The sequence below is a fragment of the Bos taurus genome, chromosome 3 (genome assembly GCF_002263795.3).
Source record: "Bos taurus isolate L1 Dominette 01449 registration number 42190680 breed Hereford chromosome 3, ARS-UCD2.0, whole genome shotgun sequence".
Lineage (NCBI taxonomy): Eukaryota > Metazoa > Chordata > Mammalia > Artiodactyla > Bovidae > Bos > Bos taurus.
Genome location: NC_037330.1, coordinates 86,291,142 through 86,308,711, shown reverse-complemented (window position 1 = coordinate 86,308,711; position 17,570 = coordinate 86,291,142). Strand labels below are relative to the sequence as shown.

The window sequence follows — 17,570 nt, the reverse complement described above, 5'->3', positions numbered from 1 at the left end:
CATTCCTGAGGACAAGGGCCGTGAGCAGTTCTTCTTTGCTCAGACCAGTGAGGCTTTAACAGGGAAAGAAAGGCTAGGAGGCAAGCAGCATGTGGGATGATGTCATGTGATAAGTCCAAAGCCCATGGGATGGTCAAGATCACATTCCCATCCCCACGATCCCCAGACTCTGCAAAGGCTTGTCATGCTCTCTCCACGTGTGGCCCACACAGCCCTCCCACGTGGCCTGGTGTCTCTCCTGCCTTCTGGACGACTGATGGGCATCTCCCCCATTCTTTCCCCACTGGTCCACTTTCCAGCCCAGGTGAAGTGCACCTAGAAGGCCCTCACCCCTCATTGAGATTCATCCTAACACCACCATTCTGAAAGGGATTGTGTTGAGCCCTGCACGTACCCTTTCCCATTAAATTCCAGCAAACCTGTTATTATCCCCGTTTTACACAGGGGGAAACTGAGGCTAAAAGTGTATAAATGACTTGCTGAAGGACACAGGGCTAGTGGAACCAGGTTGAGCTTTTCCCAGAGACCCCACCCCATCTTATCAGCAAAGTCTCCAGCACTGCCCCTGTGGGTGGTGCTGGTATTCCTAAGTCTGCTGGGATATGTGTGAGAATTCTGTCCCCTGTTCCCTTCATCAAGGGTAGCTGGGGAAAGGGCCCCAACCTTGGAGTGGGATGATGAGTTAGGAGATGGTGGGAGGGCAGAGGAGGCTATGTCCAGGAAGTCTTCCCCAGAAAAGACAGGAAGAAAAATCCAGTCTTTGGAAAAACAATGTCTTGAGTAAAGGAAGATCCTACAGGTCTGGCCACAGAGCTTACCTCTGTGGAGTTTGCTGCCATCTCCTGATTATCAAAAATATTTATATTTTATGTATTTTTTTTCATATGCACACATATAAAATACTAAGAATTCTAAATTATTCCTATTCATCTTAAGTCCACTTTGAGCTAGGAGTGTTCCTCCCTACCTGGTGGACCCCTACTCATCCTTCATAGTCTTATTGAATCCTGAGCTCCACTGCTCTGACCCCCTTCCCCGTCTCAAAAATTTATTCGTTCATCATATAAGCACTTACATGTGCTCAATACCAGTCTCAATTCTAGGGATTCAGCAGTGGACAAAATAAAGCCTCTGCCCTCATGGAGCTTGTGTTCTAGCAGACAAGACAGAAAACCAGAGAAGTAATAATACAGTGTTGAAGGGCATTGAGGAAGTCAAGGGGGATAAGGGATGTTGTGGGTAAGTTGTCATTTTCCTTCGGATGGCCAGGAAAGCCACAATGGGAAGACATGTTTGCACAAACTTGCAGGAAGGAGTTGCCCCAGGGACATCCTGAAGGAAGTGACCCAGACAGGAGGAACAGCACAGGCAAGGCCTGAAGCTGATTCAGGAAAGAGCAAGGTGACAGGATCATGCGGCCTGGAGGAGAGGAGGAGCCAGTCAGGGTGGGAGAAGTAGCCCGGGTCCTGGAGTGCCTTGTCAGCCTTGGTAAGGGCTTTCGCTTGCACTCTGAGAGATGTAGGAGCACCCCCGCCTCCAAGGTTCATCACACCCTCTGTCACACTTCCCTTTTCTTAGTGCATCTCAGTTATAGACTGAACCCCATGTGAGGCCTCTGTCTCTTTCTCATCCATCTCCCCTTTGAGACCTGAGTAGCAGAGAAGTCAGATTCATCTCTGTCTACCATAGGCTCAGTAGAGCACTTCAGAAAAGTTTGTAGAAAACTACTCGAAATGGCAGGTAGCAGCTAGCAGAAGCCTAGAAACCCTAGGCAGAAAAGTCTCCTGAGTTGAGGTGTGTGTGTGTCTGTGTGTGTCTGTGTGTGTCTGTGTGTCTGTGTGTGTGTGTGTGTGTGTGTGTGTGTGTGTGTGTGTGTTGGTTCCCAAGGGACCCTTGTCTACGGTACTGGCAGGCAGGTAATCCTACAGAACTGGAACTGCAGGGGGCAGGGAGGGGGCCCTGCCGCTGCCTCTACATCAGGTGTTTGTGCTGCCGGGGCTGCTGACTGGCTCCCCTGGCCCTGCTCCCTAACCAAGGTGTGGCCTTGTTCTGCGCAGGCTTGCCTGTGGTCCTGTCGCAAGAGGTGGAGTCTGTTCTTGTGGGCGCTGCTGTTCTGGGGGCCTGTGCCTCGGGGGATTTCGCTTCTGTACAGGTATGTGAGGACCAAGGGGTGGGCCGTGGCCCCGCCTCTGTCTGGGGCTGTCCTTCGTCTTGACAGCAGCTCATGTCTTGCAAAACACACACAGGATATAATTAAGAAATGATAGGTTCCAGCCAGGGAAAGCACAAACACTTCTAGCCTCAGACGTATTTATTGCAGTTTTCATTTGACTTGGCCTTCGTTACTGTCAGTTGTTCTGTTCTTCTATTGGCTTTCTTTTTTTTTTTTTTTTTCTCCTTTAAAATAGCTCTTACATGATTTCATCTAAATTTCCCCATTTTTTTTTCTTTTAGCAAGTGAAACAGGTAAGGTAGAAAACTTAAATTTTTCATGTGAATTTCTGATTTTTATTTGCTTCCTTCATCTCCACCTACCACTTTTTAAATACCTCCAAGGCCTCTTTCAACAAGAGACACAAATGAAAATGTTTGTAAAAGGGAATTAAAAGAAAAAAATAAGGAACAGAGATACAGGAAGAAGGAAACAACTTGCTGGTGATGATGGAGCACACAATTTGACTCTGAGCTTCCTGGCAGCCAAGACAAAAAAGAACACATGATAAGTTGCATAATTCTTATTTTCAAAAAGAGGAAGCATATTAGTCTCTTTGGGAGACAAAGCTTTTCCTCCCACCAAATTGCAAAAGACATTTCACACATGGGTTTTATGGAGAGATTTTGAGTTGTAAAATAATAAGGCTAACAATAGGTTTACAAAAAGGTAGAGAAACCATATGGATTAGGGCTCAGAGCACAAGCTCTGCAATCAGCCCTCACTTGACTTCCTACAAGTTCTGTGATCTGCTGTTCACTCTGTTTCTTTATCTATAATAATAATCAGGAGCACATGAGTTCTTTCTCTGAATCAGGAATGTACATTCAGTCCCACAACAGCTCTATTATCCCCCTTTTATAGTTGATGAGTCTGAGGCAAAAGAAGTTAAATAACTTGGCTTATGTTGAAACAGCTAGTAAATGCCAAAACCAAGAAGTCTGGCTCCGAAGCTGTAACTGAAAGTTGAAGAAGTATTTGTTCAGCTGAGCATCAGAGAGCTTAAGTGACTTGCCCACGGTCTCAAGGTTGGGACTAGAAGCCAGGTTTTCCATTAGTAGCTCAATAATGAGAGCTTTATTTATTGTAACCTTCTTTTGTACCAAGAACTATTCTAGGTGCTTTTCGTATAATCTTCCTGGTACCTCTCACAACCCACATGGGCAACAGAGATCCAGAAAGATTACAGAATTTAAGGGTACATATTGGAAATGGTCACATGCAAGGGTCTCATTCCAACACTTTGAAAGTGTAATGCCCTGCACCCTGTCCAAGCCGCTCAAGCTGATGCTTATGAACTATCTCTTCCAAAGAATTGAACCCATTCATGACTGCTTGTGGATTTTTTTTTAAATTTTATTTTATTTTTAAACTTTACAATATTGTATTAGTTTTGCCAAATATCGAAATGAATCCGCCACAGGTATACCTGTGTTCCCCATCCTGAACCCTCCTCCCTCCTCCCTCCCCATAGCCTCCCTCTGGGTCATCCCAGTGCACCATCCCCAAGCATCCAGTATCGTGCATCGAACCTGGACTGGCGACTCATTTCATATATGATATTATACATGTTTCAATGCCATTCTCCCAAATCTCCCCACCCTCTCCCTCTCCCACAGAGTCCATATGAGATGGATGAAACTGGAACCTATCATACAGAGTGAAGTAAGCCAGAAAGAAAAACACCAATACAGTATACTAATGCATATATATGGAATTTAGAAAGATGGTAACAATAACCCTGTGTACGAGACAGCAAAAGAGACACTGATGTATAGATCAGTCTTATGCTTGTGGATTTTAACTGGAGTTTTTATACAAAGATGGGAGAGTTGAATTTTCAACATTTTTCTGGATTTTCTGGTAACTGTCAGAAACGTCACATGGAGGTATTTATTGTTGAAATGTCAGTGACTTATTTTAATGTATTGATTGATGAAGATGTTCTCAGAACTAGCTGCCTCGCCCTCCCTGGGATGAAGCATAATTGCTAAAACAAAGCAGTAGAGATGCTTACTAAGGCTCTGCATAGGTTAATTCATATTATGAACTGGAAGTTTCTTTTCCCTTAAAATTCAAATGTTGAATCCTGAATCCTGCAGCATGATGATATTTAGAGATGTGGCCTCTGGGAGGTAATTTGGATTAGGTGAGGTCATGAGGGTGGGACCTCTATGGTGAGATTAGTGCCCTTCTAAGAAGAATACTGGACCTTGCTTTCTCTGTGTTATGTGAGGACACAGCCCAAAGGTAGCCATCTGCAAACCAGAACCAACCCTGCTGGCACCTTGATATTGGCACCTTGAGAAAATAGATTTATGTTGTTTAAACACTCAATCTGGTATTTCGTGATGTCAGCCCGAGCAGATGAAGACACCTCATTTAATCTTGACAGTCTCCAGGTAGGACTTTTTATTCCTGTGTTATATATGAAGAAAACCAGGCTCAGAGATGTTTTAAGAAATTTGCCCAAGGCTACAGTTAATAAGGGACAAAAGCAAAATTGAAATCAAGGTCATATATATCCTCTGCCGATTTTCTTTCTGTTTTTATTTATATTTTTCTTTTTTCTTGAAAAATGTTTTTTGGCTTCTTATATGTTCAAGGGTGAATTTTCTGCAAAGGAATGTCATTGGTCACAAGGAGATTGTCTACAGCCAAAACAGAGTAGTGTGACATGATCTGACTGTTCTGTCCAATTCTTCATACCATGACTTATAGCTCCTCGTTGATATTTTAGTCATATTTGGAGTTTCTAACTCTGAGAATATTCCACTCACATCTTCTCCTAGATGGAAACTGAGCCTCATCCCACACTGACGTCTTCTTCACTACATAATATTCTCCCTTAGTCTTCCAGAAAAGTATCTAAAATAAGGTAGATTGAATGTTGGAATCAGTGACTTGAGTAACAACTGCAAGGCTTACCACATTTTAAAGACAAGCTCCCATCCCCTGTTCAACCCACAAAATTAAGTGCCTCTCCTGATTATTTTTAGGAGACACTATAATCTAGTAAAGAAAGCCCGCAGGTGCAAGAGACCTGAATCTTACCTGCCATCACATGCCAGAGAGAACCCACGTGGTCTTGACTTCTGTGTGTGGTTGTTATACATCTTCAAGCAGTGTCACTTGACCTCTCCAGGTGCTTGTTTCATTTGTTTATTTCCTTTTAAAAAAATGTTTAATTAAGAATTGCCACACCTGTGGGACTGCTGAGATAGCGCCTTTGAAAGGTTCAGTGACCTCCATGAAGTTCAGTTCAGTTGCGTCCAACTCTTTTGCGACCCCATGGACTGCTGCATGCCAGGCCTCCCTGTCAATTACCAACTCCCAGAGTTTACACAAACTTATCTACATTGAGTCGGTGATGCCATCCAACCATCTCATCATGTCATCCCCTTCTTCTCCTGCTTTCAATCTTTCCTAGCATCAGGGTCTTTTCAAATGAGTCAGTTCTTCACATCCAGTGACCAAACTACTGGAGTTTCAGCTTCAGCATCAGTCCTTCCAATGAATATTTAGGATTGATTTCCTTTAGCATTGACTGGTTGGTTCTCCTTGCAGTCCAAGGGACTCTCAAGAGCCTTCTCCAAACCACAATTCAAAAGCATCACTTCTTCAGTGCTCAGCTTTCTTTATAGTCCAACTCTCATATACATACATGACTACTGGAAAAACCACAGCTTTGACTAGACGGACCTTTGTTGACAAGGTAATGTCTCTGCTTTTTAGTATGCTATCTAGGTTGGTCATAACTTTTCTTCCAAGGAGCAAGCATCTTTTAATTTCATGGCTTCAGTTACCATCTGCAGTGATTTTGGAGCCCCCAAAAATAAAGTCTGTCACTGTTTCCATTGTTTCACCATCTATTTGCCGTGAAGTGATGGGACCAGATGCCATGATCTTGGTTTTCTGAATGTTGAGTTTTAAGCCAACTTTTTCACTCTCCTCTTTCACTTTCATTAAGAGCTCTTTAGTTCTTTGCTTTCTGCCATAAGCATGGTGTCATCTGCATATCTGAGGTTATTGATATTTCTCCCAGCAGTCTTGATTCCATGAACCTCCATGAAGCCCAGCTATAATTATCAACATTGTTATAATGATTATGTTTGGAAATGTAAATACATGTACACTTGGATTCATTCATCTCTCTCTAAAGAAGAGATGCAAACCTCTGTGCCCCAGGTCTGGGGACCAGATCAGGACTCTGGCAGGTTGAGGTGAAACAGAATAACTTCCTCCCTGTGATTCATATTCTTCAACCTGAACTTCAAACTTCAAACCTGAACTTCATAGGTCCTAACTTGATCTTCAGGATGCCTGCTACCCCTTCCTTTAAGAAAGCTGAGCAAAGCTTGCCAGCAACTCAGTGATTCCCATGGGCCATATGTTTTGTCTTCTCATAGGCTACACATATGGTAGCTGGATAAAGAATTTCACTTCTTATCTAGATGGGCTGACTTTGGTATGTTCAGCCAGTGGCATCTCCTTCAGATGAAGGAAAGGATAAGAAGACTCCAAAAGACCCAGACTACGTGCCTGGGGAGACAGAATTTCCCAAATTCTTAGGCCCATGAATGGATGACATCAGCCAGGGATAGAGTGCTATGCCTTCCTTTGCCAGTACAAACAGATCAGAAGAACTTAGACTTGTGAATTTTACTTATAGCTATTGCACACTTCTATATATTTCAATTCTGGGGAAAGTGTATCAGCTGGAGGGAAAGGGATAGTGGATGGAATTTTCTGATGGGTTATTAATGAGAGAGATTACTCAAGTTACAAGGTCCATTGCTATTCAAATTTTGCACTCCACTGACAGTTCCTACTTCCACCCTTTGTTTATTTATCCATTCATATTCTCATCCTCAGAGTCTTCCTTTCTTCCCCTGCCCTTGTCTGCCCTCCCTTTAGACGGCTAAAGTCTTCCCCAGTTCAGTTCAGTCGCTCAGTTGTGTCCAACTCTTTACAACCCTATGGACTGCAGCATGCCAGGCCTCCCTGTTGGTCACCAACTCCTGGAGCTTGTTCAAACTCATGTCCATCGAGTCAGTGATGACATCCAACCATCTCATCCTCTGTTGTCCCCTTCTCCTCCTGCCTTCAATCTTTCCCAGCATCAGGGTCTTTTCCAATGAGTCAGTTCTTCGCATCACGTGGCCAAAGTATTGGAGCTTCAGCTTCAGCATCAGTCCTTCCAATGAACATTCAGGGTGGATTTCCTTTAAGGTTGACTGGTTTGATTTCCTTATAGTCCAAGGGACTCCCAAGAGTCTTCTCCAATGCCACAGTTCAGAAGCATCAATTCTTCTGCAGAGTCTTCCTACTCTTCCGTTTTCAAATTAGGGTCTCACAAAGGGTATTGATATAGCCATCCAGCCACATTAAACAATAGAATAATAATATCTTAAAGCAGGGGTCCCCAACCCCCAGCCCACAAACGCCCAGCCTTCCTCCCTCCTTATAGTCATAAAAACATGGAATACAGGCAGTCTTGGCATCTATGATCTTTCTATCTGACCTCTCCCCCATCCCTAGAAGGTCACCCACTGCTCCTCTGTCCATCAGTGCACTTCAAAGTGACCCTCTCTAATTCTGAATGTCCTGGAATGCAAATAATCACAATTAGAAGTTGGGAGCATCCCATAACAATTCTGTAGGCTCCTAGGTCCTGGAAAATTAACAAACTAGAAAAAATAACTTTATGAGCTATCAGCACACTTCCATTTTCTAAGCACAGACAATAGAGAAGTTCTGAGAAATGCAAAGGACACATAAAACAAGAAACCGGGTTCATGATGCCATGAGAGAAAAACTCAGTCCAGTGGCAAAGAGGCAGAAATACAACATGGCTTTCCACTTTCTGCTTCCTTCAGGCCCTCTGCAGAAGTCATTAGCTTCCTGTAATTTCTTATCTTATAAGGCAGTTTTTTTTCCCCAAGACTATTAATATAAAATAAGCTTTAATTCTAACAGTGCTATTTATCTTGACACCCACCCTCCCCACCTCAGGAGGAGGCGGGTAAGCAGTAGAGAGAAGCCTCTAAAGCAAAAATCAGCAAAATGAGACGGTGACAGGAGATCAGAATGAATTCAGCCATCTTTCAGGGTAAGGAAAACAAGCCCTTGGAATCAACCAATTAATCAAAACCTCTTTTCCTCCCATGGTGTGAGGGCTGCTGCCTCTGAAAACCATTGACTCCATGTGTTCCCACCATCAGCTTTCCTTGTCACGTTCCAGACAGACTCCTGTGTCTCGCAGACCAATACGTGTAAGCGGCCAGTGGAGAGCGGTGATTACTCACCCTTTCTGTAATGTGTGCCCACAGGATAAACGATCCACGCTGACCGCAGTGGTCTACCCTCAAGGTCAGTCCTTGCAAACACCCTCACTACTTAGCCAAAACCTCTCCTCCTTTCTGTTCTTTTTTGCGAGGTTTTACTTCATTTGGAGCCAGTTTATATTCATCACCTATTATGTGCTTCAAAGCCTGTGGTTTTGTATGTGACACAATACGTCTCCAGTCTGCTTTATTTTGTGAGAGTCAACTTTCTGTGCTTTTTAGTTCTGTTTGGTTTTCTGTCACCATAAATACCAGTTTTACATTTTGCAAAGTAAAGTTGATTATCATGATCTTGCTTTCTGGAGGTTTGGAAGGACGGATAGATTTATATAATGGATGTTCAGAAATATGAAACCATCCCATTTCTTGGTACATTCAATATTAATTTGCTGAGTTTTTTCCTTTTTCTGTAATACAAGTAATAATAATTCATGTTCATTGGGAAAAATAAGAAAATTCAGTTAAGCTGAAAGAAAAGTATGAAAAGTTTTAGGATAGGATATTGCTATCCTAAAACTATCACTATATTATATTCTGGTTTCTGTCCTTTTAATCCTTTGGTCCATATTTTAAAATTACTTTGTACTTTTATTGATTGCAGAAATGTATTCATACAATGCATATTGTTTTATAACCTTTTCCCCCACCCCAAAATACATAGTAAACATCTATATTTATCATTTTTGTGGGCTGTATAATTTTTTGCCCCATAGAAAATGCCGTGACTTATTTTTTCCAGTCCTCTAGTTTTGAATATTTAGGTTGTCTCTGTTGTTTTAAGGAATGTTGCAACTAATAACATCCCTGTAGCTAAAATTTGCCCACCACACCCTAAATTATTTCCAGAAACTAAATTATGGAAGTATAGTTGTTTGGTCAAATAGTTTGCCCAAGCTTTAGGACTTTGATACATATTAGCACTTTATACTCCCACCAACAGTGAGTGAAATTTCAGGGCTCACATTTCTTATGTGTAAGGAGTCTTTTGGTATGAGTTTTAGTTTCATTTGGTTTTCATTCCCAGGCCTCTTAAAATCCCATTCATTTCACATATGGTCCTGATACTGTCAGCTCTCTTTAGTAGCCTTTTGCCCTTTGCTGCATAAGCATATGCTTCAAGAGCTATGAGATTCTGGTTTCTTATTAAGTAGATTCAGGCCTCTGATTGGATTTTCAATGTCCTATCCCATATGTGAGTGCCTAATAGAAAATCAACAGAAAATCCTGAAATGGTAATTAATTTAAAGAAGTATTAAATTAAGAATGTGATATTGCCCTTAACATTCTTTATACTTACTGCCATACCTGGTTAACAGTACATTCTTATATTTTTTGAAAATTGCTCCTACTCAAAAAAAACAACCAACCAACCACAAATTCAGGTCCTGATTAATTACACATCTCTTACTCTAATCCGGTTTGCAAAATGGCATCATGGATATAAAAGTCAAAAATTAGGGACTTCCCCAGTGGTTAAGATTCAGTGCTTCCACTTCAGGGGTACATGGGTTTGATCCCTGGTTGGGGAACTAAGATCCCCTAATGAAGACTTACTGTATAGCACAAGGACCTCTACTCAGTGCTCTGTGGTGACCTAAATGGGAAGGAAATCTAAAAAAGAGAGCATATATGTACACATATAACTGATTTACTTTGCTGTACAGCAGAAACTTTAACACAACATTGTAAAGTAACTATCAGTTCAGTTCAGTTCAGTCGTTCAGTCGTGTCCGACTCTTTGCGACCCCGTGAATCGCAGCACACCAGGCCTCCCTGTCCAGCACCAACTCCAATAAAAATAAATAAATATTTAAAAATAGCTCAAAATTGGAATTCTGTTTTTAAGAGATTATTTCAACATATAAGATATATGACATTTGACTCTCCTGCTCTTTATAGGGTGATCCTAGATCAAGGCCTGTTACTTTCCATCCTATGTCAGTCATGGAATCTTTGGTTTGTCATTCGTAGAATCTCTGCAGCAACCAGTGGATGTTAACAGTCCCCACTGTGCAGATGGGGACAGTGAGGCATCAGTTCAGTTCAGTTCAGTCGCTCAGTCATGTCCAACTCTTTGCGACTCCATGAATCACAGCACGCCAGGCCTCCCTGTCCATCACCAACTCCCGGAGTTCACTCAGACTCATGTCCATCGAGTCAGTAATGCCATCCAGCCATCTCATCCTCTGTCGTCCCCTTCTCCTCCTGCCCCCAATCCCTGCCAGCATTAGAGTCTTTTCCAATGAGTCAACTCTTCGCATCAGGTGGCCAAAGTTTTGGAGTTTCAGTGAGGCATGAAGAGGTCATATAACCTTGTTCTTTTTGTTCCAACAAACCATGCTTTTTATATCTGTTGCTTGGAAAAAGCAGAGATTACCATGTGGCAGCTCAGCTGCCCTTCTAGGGTGGAATGGATAATAGAATAATCAGCATCCATGTTTATCATTGCTACTTTGTTGATTATGACTTGTAGAAATAAAAAGAAGAAACATACCCTGTTTGGTTTGGAAGCTTTCTACTTCTTTTGTTTGGAGAAGACTGCATACCATGTTCCCAGTAGTGTTTTATCTTTTTGTATTTAATCATAACCTGTCCATTTACTTTTTATAGAGATAGATATAAAAAAGCACTTAACTAATTAAGAACTTTAGTTAAAAGACAGTTTTTATGGTATTGTTATTAACACAGAGGTTTAGGCTAACAAACATTTTTTTCAAATATCTCCTTCCTCCTGCAGTTTTTACTCAGGAACTTAAGAATTGGGCTTTTATAAAAACAAACAATAGCCAAATATCTACTGAGTCCTTTAGTGGCTTAGGAGGATTTCAGAACTGTAATTCTAAAATAAAGTTTACCTACTTCTCTTTGACTTAATTTTGTTCAAGACAACATTTTATACTGGTACAAATCTGAAGAAATATATTAGATTATTTTGTAGAAATGAATGTCTATACATACTTAATTCATCATTCTAATTATCATTTATGCTTTTACTTTTTATGGTGAATTTCCTTGTTGGGATAAATTAGAAATTTCTAATAATTAGAAATTTCTAATAAATTAGAAATGAATAAGTTGGGCTTTTTTCTCTTTAGGATGTTAGGAATAGAAGATCTGTGCAATATAAATTTAATATTCAACACAGTAAATTAAGCTATAGAAGCAAATAAGACATGAGGGAAGATAAGACCTTTAGTTAAATCAGAAATTGTCTGTAATTGGGGAAAAGTTCTTTAAAATGCCTACATGTGCACACACATAAATGCGCACATAGATACCACTGGACGAAGATTGATTCAGAGCCATGGAATATTTAGAGGTCTTTCTGAAATCTATGAAAGACTTCTGATTGCATCATTGAGGCAAATGATCAAGATGTATGTGAGAGAAAAATATCATTATTACAGTTACTTATTGGAAATGTTTGATACTTTGCAGTGAGCCATAAAGTACTACGGGTACAGAAACTTGGATGTCATCTCTCTAATCATATACATATCAAAGAAATTTTAACATCTAAAAATTTAATATCATGTTAAAAGTGATTCAAAAGGAAATTTCCTATACTATTATCATCATAAATTTTACAAATGAAGAAACAGGGTAGGAAGGTTTAAGTGACTTACCAAAGTCAAAGGCTAGAAATGGTGGGAGCCAGAATCCAAGGCCTAGGCTAGAATTCCAAAGCTGAAGATTGTTCAACTTAATCATACTTGGAAGTGGACTCCTGTGGGGCTGAGTGTGATTACCATTACTTTTTTTTAATTTTTTAAAATTTATTTTATTGAAGTATAGCTGATTTACAGTATTGTGTTATTTTCTGCTGTGCAACAAAATGATTCAGTTATACTTATGTATACCCTCTTTTTCATATTCTTTTCCATTATGGCTTATCACAGGATATTGAATATCGTTCCCTCGGCTATCCAGGACCTTGTTGTTTATCCATCCTGTGTATTTTGCATCCTGTGTAGTTGCATCTGCTAATCCCAAACTCCTAATCCATCTCTGCCTCACTCCCCCTCCCCCTTGGCAACCACAAATATGTTCTCTATATCTGTGAGTCTGCTTCTCTAGACAACTAGAATTTGAATATACATTAAAATGTCACTGTGTTAGTCAGGGTCTTCACAGAAGATACCCTCAAATGGATAGTTGTAGGGAGTTTAGTAGAGGGACTGTTTACAGACTGTAGACTGCCTCTGGAGAAATCACAAGGGACGATGTAGTACACTGGAATCTGTAAGAGCTGGACCTTAAGAGGTGAAGGAGGAACACAGTTCCTAGAACCTCTGAATCCCAGAAGAGGACTATATGGAGGCTACCAAGTCAGCTGTCTTGCCAGTGACCTTGGAAGTGAAGAGCTGGATTATTGACTCCTTTCTCTTCCCTCTCACTGATTGGCTGTCAGGCTTCCATTGGGTGCAGTCAAAGTCAGAGGTCAAGGAAGCTTGTTAATATGGTCCATACACATGAGCCTGGCTCAGCCCAGAGGAGGGTGGGAGAGAGTGTTCAGGAGCATGTACCACCATCCTCTGCAGTCATCCAGACTGGGCTGGGCAGGTTTGTCTGCAGACCAGAGGCCAATCTGTGAATGGTTTGTTACAGATTTGCGATGAGATAAAGCACTTGCATCAGAATGTAACTCAATTATGACCTTTTGTTCATAGCACAGTATTCTCAGTGAAAGAATCAGTGTGTTTACTTTCTGCCGCAACTCTTTTTGTCATTATGTCATGGACGGCCCCTGTAAGTAGCCCTGATCAGATCTGCCAGCTCTGCAGATGACAGAGAGAACCCCCTTATATCTGCCTTTATTTTCCTCCCTTACCTTCCACTAAAGATAGGAAAACTGTCTGTGCCTCTTCTGAGATAGGCAGTGTGCTAAGGTACGGGAGATGACATTTATTTCTTGAAAATAGGTGATTCACCTCACCATTACAGATAGGAAACTGAGGCTCAGAAAGTTTAAATACATCATCTAACAAGTAAGCAGAGGTGGTGATCAAATCCAGAGCTGAGTCCAGAACCCATGCTCTTCCTATGGGCTGCCCTAGGACCACGCTTAAAATTATCTGACATTAATACTTAGGAAACAATGCAGAATTCTGGTGGGATTGCCTTGTTTGGAGGTCCAGAGCCGTGTTCTGGTGTCGGTAACAACCAAGTCATGGTTTCTGGGAATAGACACACCCCAACTCCCAAAAAATAGAACCATTTATGGATCCCTTGTCATTCAGTTTTATAAGGCCTTTCCCAACCCAGCCAGCCAGATCAGAAGGTGAAGTCAGTTTGTTTCTAAGGACCTCTTGTCTGTTTCTATCTCTTTTTTAATCTGGGAGTTTGGAAAGAAGATGAGGAGAAAGAATTCATGCAAGGGATACATTTCCTTAGAAATGTTATTAATTGGCTGGGCAAAACAAGCGAAGGAAATAAAATAGCTGCTCCTTACTAAGTGAAGGCATCTCATTCCCTTATCTCATTAAAAATTAAAAGCACTCTTGGTTTAAGTAGGGCAAATTAGTAATTAAGTGCTATATAATCAACTTGTGTAAACATAATATTGAAGGGGAGGCCAAATTAATCACTCTGCTGGCTTGTTCTTGCCCCCATTAATGCACCTTTTATTTGGGTCCTTCCTGTGATGTCAGGATGCATTTTCTGCTCTCCCTCTGCTGCTGGAGATGGGGTGGGCTGTGATAGCTGGGCTGTCAGATAACAGTGGGCTGGATCTGGAAAAGGCATGTGCCTGGGCCTGATTCAACCAGGTGCTGAGGCTCCCTGCTTCATTGTTTGACCTAGAGCTCATCAGAGGAAGGCTGCCATGTGTCAGGGACAGTCCCAGATGGTAGCAGGACAAAGAAGAATTAAACACATCTCAGGACCCATGGGGTTCCAATCTCGGGGGGAGAAGATGGACACAGGCAGATAGATACAGTTATGAAAAAGTCAGCACTAAGTGTAATGGCAAGGATCAGTGGGCCTTGGCTTGGGCTCAAATCATGACTCTGCCACTTACCTTGGGTGACTTACTTAATTTCTCTGTGCCTCAGAGCCCTCATCTGTAAGCCTAACCATAATATCTGCATCATGATATGCTATCTCACAGTTTGTGTTGTAAGAGGCAAACACATGAGTACCTGTAAGGGTAGAACGGGCCTTCAAGGTGGCTCAGCGGTAAGGAATCCATCTGCCAAGTCAGGAGATGTGGCTTTGATCCCTAGGTTGGGAAGATCCCCTGGAGAAGGAAATGGCAACCCACTCCAGTATTCTTGCCTGGGAAATCCTATGGTCGGAGGAGCCTGGTGGGCTATAATCCATGGAGTCACAAAACAGTCAGTCACTACTTAGCAACTAAACAGCAACAAAGCAGAATCCTGTCTATTTAATGTTGGCTATTACTTAACTATACTTGGATAGTGGAGCACCACGAAGGAGTGTCTTCCATTGCCTTAGGGCTATGAGTGTCCTTCTGAGAAGGGGACATTTGAACCAGGCCATAGAGCATTAGTTACTCTAGAGCTGGAACTCTGTTTGGAGGGGCATGTGACCCAGGCTGGCTTTTAATCTTTGCATTGGAGTCCCTTCTCTGGAAGTAGAGGAAGGAGCATTTACTTCAGTCCTACACAAATCTCTCTCCATTTCAATTCCACACAATAAATAGTAATAACTGATGGAGTTCAGTTGTGTTATGGCAACTGCCTGCCAAGTCTGGGGAGTGGAAGAGGGCAAATGAGCTACACCTGTTGTGGGCAAGATAAGAGGAAATCAAATGGGGCAGTAAAAAGTGTAAGTCACCTTATTCCACTCAAGGTGATGGCATCTCCTTGACTTGCTAGCTGGGTGAACCATCCCGACGGGCAAGATACTTCATTTCTCTCAGCCTCTGTGCCATATTAACTGACCCCACTGAATAACTGCAAATATTCTGTGAATGAAAGCACATTTAGCACAATACTCTGCATACACAAAAATACTGTTATTATTTCCTGTATTGATTTAATCTTTACCTAAAACCCAGTCAAGTAGGTAGTAACATCATCCCACTTTATAAAGCAGGAAATGGAGGCATCAAGATGCTGATGAGCTCCTAAGATCACATGGATGGCTGGTGCAGGGAGGAGGGTTCCTGTTTAGCTGTCTAACTCTAGGCTTACCCTCTGCATCTCCCTTGCTGCCCAGTGCTTCAGAGAGCACCTGGAGCTCAATTTACATATTATATGCTAGAAGTAGGGAAGATGTCACTTGATTATGTCCAGGCCCCTCACTTGCTAATGAGGAAGAAATCTTTTCTCCCGCTTGAAGGAACAACAGGATTCCCTTTAACAGATGGGGCATGCCAAAGAGACCCCCTGAAATGATCATCCCTTGGATGCAATGGATGCAGCTACTTGCACTCATCTTGGCAGTTTTGCTTTGGGAAGAAAACAGTGTATTTATCATTCATACTCCTCTTCCATAAAGGATTTGAGCAAGCTTATAATAAAGGGCTAAGCAGAATAAAACTAAGCAAAATAAAACACAACTTAGAAGCTATGTAGAAAGAGAATACCCCAACTACTTAGACTAGGGGATCCTCAAATATGTATGCCTTCAGGTGCCAACTAGTCTGTATAAACTTGGGACAATACCAGCAAAGGCCAAGATGATTTCTTCTGCAGGTTGGAGAATGTATACTCTTGCCTAAGGACATTGCCATTCAGGTTGTTTTAACTCTGCTTTGGTGAGTGCCAGACCAAGCAGATTTATGGGGCAGATTTGGCCTGTGGGTCTCTGACCCTGAAATAAGGGGATTACTTGGAGCTTCCCAGCAGCCAACACAGAACTGGGAAATAGGTCAAGTCAGATAGTGTCCACGGAGTCAAGGAAGTATACTCCATTCTCCAAAAGAGACTATGTCTTCCCTGCTATCAAATTCTAAAGTTGCCATTTCTTTAAAAACAAACTGAGAAATCCTTCTTTGAAACTTTACAGAAGCAGCAGAAGAATTCATCCTATATTAAGTTGTTAAGAGTCCAGAGCAGAACATTGAAACTTGACTTGAACTTAAGAATTGCCCAGGTTTATAACTTTGTGGAGCTGTCGCTTGACCCAAGGGTAAAACTGAATACCCAGCATGGTAGATGGATGGCGTGTCCCTTACCACTCTTCCCTGAATATTCCTTCCCTCAGCCAGCTTCACAAACAAAGCTGTGTCACTGACCTAGGAGTATCTTAGAAGACCTCAGTACTAAAGCTTTTACCAGCCTGGCATCAGGGACGTGCTAAAATGAAGCAGCCATCAATCGAGAAGGGCAACAGATGTTGAAGCCTATCAGATGTCAGTAAACAGCAAGCCTACAGAGGCCAGTGAACTTGGCATCCTCCTAGCAAAAATACACTGTTGCCTTCAAGAGGGAACACCGTGGACTTTTATAAACTGCATTAGGTGATATATTTTTTCTTAACCTCTATTTTTTTTTAAAGGGCAGATTTAATGTTCACAGAGTGTTCTAGGCTTTCAGCCCTAGAAGTGTAGGTCTTCAAAATATCCTCCCAGTAATTATGAGACGTTTCATGTTCAGCTTATCTAGTACCCTCCCTTTTACTGTTAGAAGTATGATTCATATTATAAGCAATAAATAGGCCCATAGTTCAGAGCACAGACTCAGATGTCACAGAAGTCTGGGCTCCAGTCCTGAGTTCATATGCTAAAGCTGTACGTTAGGTCAATCCCTTTACCTCTCCTGTCAAAACTGGTGTTCTCACTGTACAAATGAGACTGTTTAAAGCGCCTGCCTCTAAAAGAGTGCCGTGAAGATTAAATGAGATAATATGTAGAAAGTATTTAGCACAGTGGCTGGTATGAATAAACTTTCAGTGAGAATTCTACAAAGTTAGAGAAATGTTTATGATACCTCTCCTTATTAGCTGACTGTAAATTACATGTTGTTATAGCTCTTTAAGTACATTATTAAAAGACGGCTGGGCCACTCATTTACCTCCTGTTTGCTCTCAGGTAGCTTTTTACT

At 41.7% G+C, this 17,570-nt stretch overlaps 1 protein-coding gene and 1 long non-coding RNA gene across 13 annotated transcripts in view; one reads left to right on the top strand and one right to left on the bottom strand.

Annotated features, from left to right (window-relative positions):
• FGGY (FGGY carbohydrate kinase domain containing) overlaps window positions 1-17,570 on the top strand; it is a 523,600-nt gene that overhangs the window by 409,287 nt on the left and 96,743 nt on the right. For all 10 annotated transcript variants that reach the window (XR_003033849.2, XM_024989463.2, XM_024989462.2 and 7 more), the window contains one exon: window positions 2,058-2,152. Coding sequence is in view for 9 of the 10 variants with exons in the window: in XM_024989463.2 (XP_024845231.1) it covers window positions 2,058-2,152 (95 nt within the window). In the remaining variant the exon portion in view is untranslated. The remainder of the gene's footprint in view (window positions 1-2,057; window positions 2,153-17,570) is intronic.
• Window positions 2,147-17,570, bottom strand: part of LOC132344978 (uncharacterized) — a 36,143-nt gene continuing 20,719 nt past the window's right edge. The window contains exons 2-4 of one of the 3 annotated variants that reach the window (XR_009494078.1): window positions 15,358-15,487; window positions 14,700-14,869; window positions 2,147-13,147 (exon numbers count right to left, since the gene is read on the bottom strand). This is a non-coding gene — a long non-coding RNA (uncharacterized lncRNA). Of the gene's footprint in view, window positions 14,870-15,357; window positions 15,488-17,570 lie in introns of all 3 variants that reach the window. The other 2 variants (XR_009494079.1, XR_009494077.1) reach the window with 2 other exon arrangements.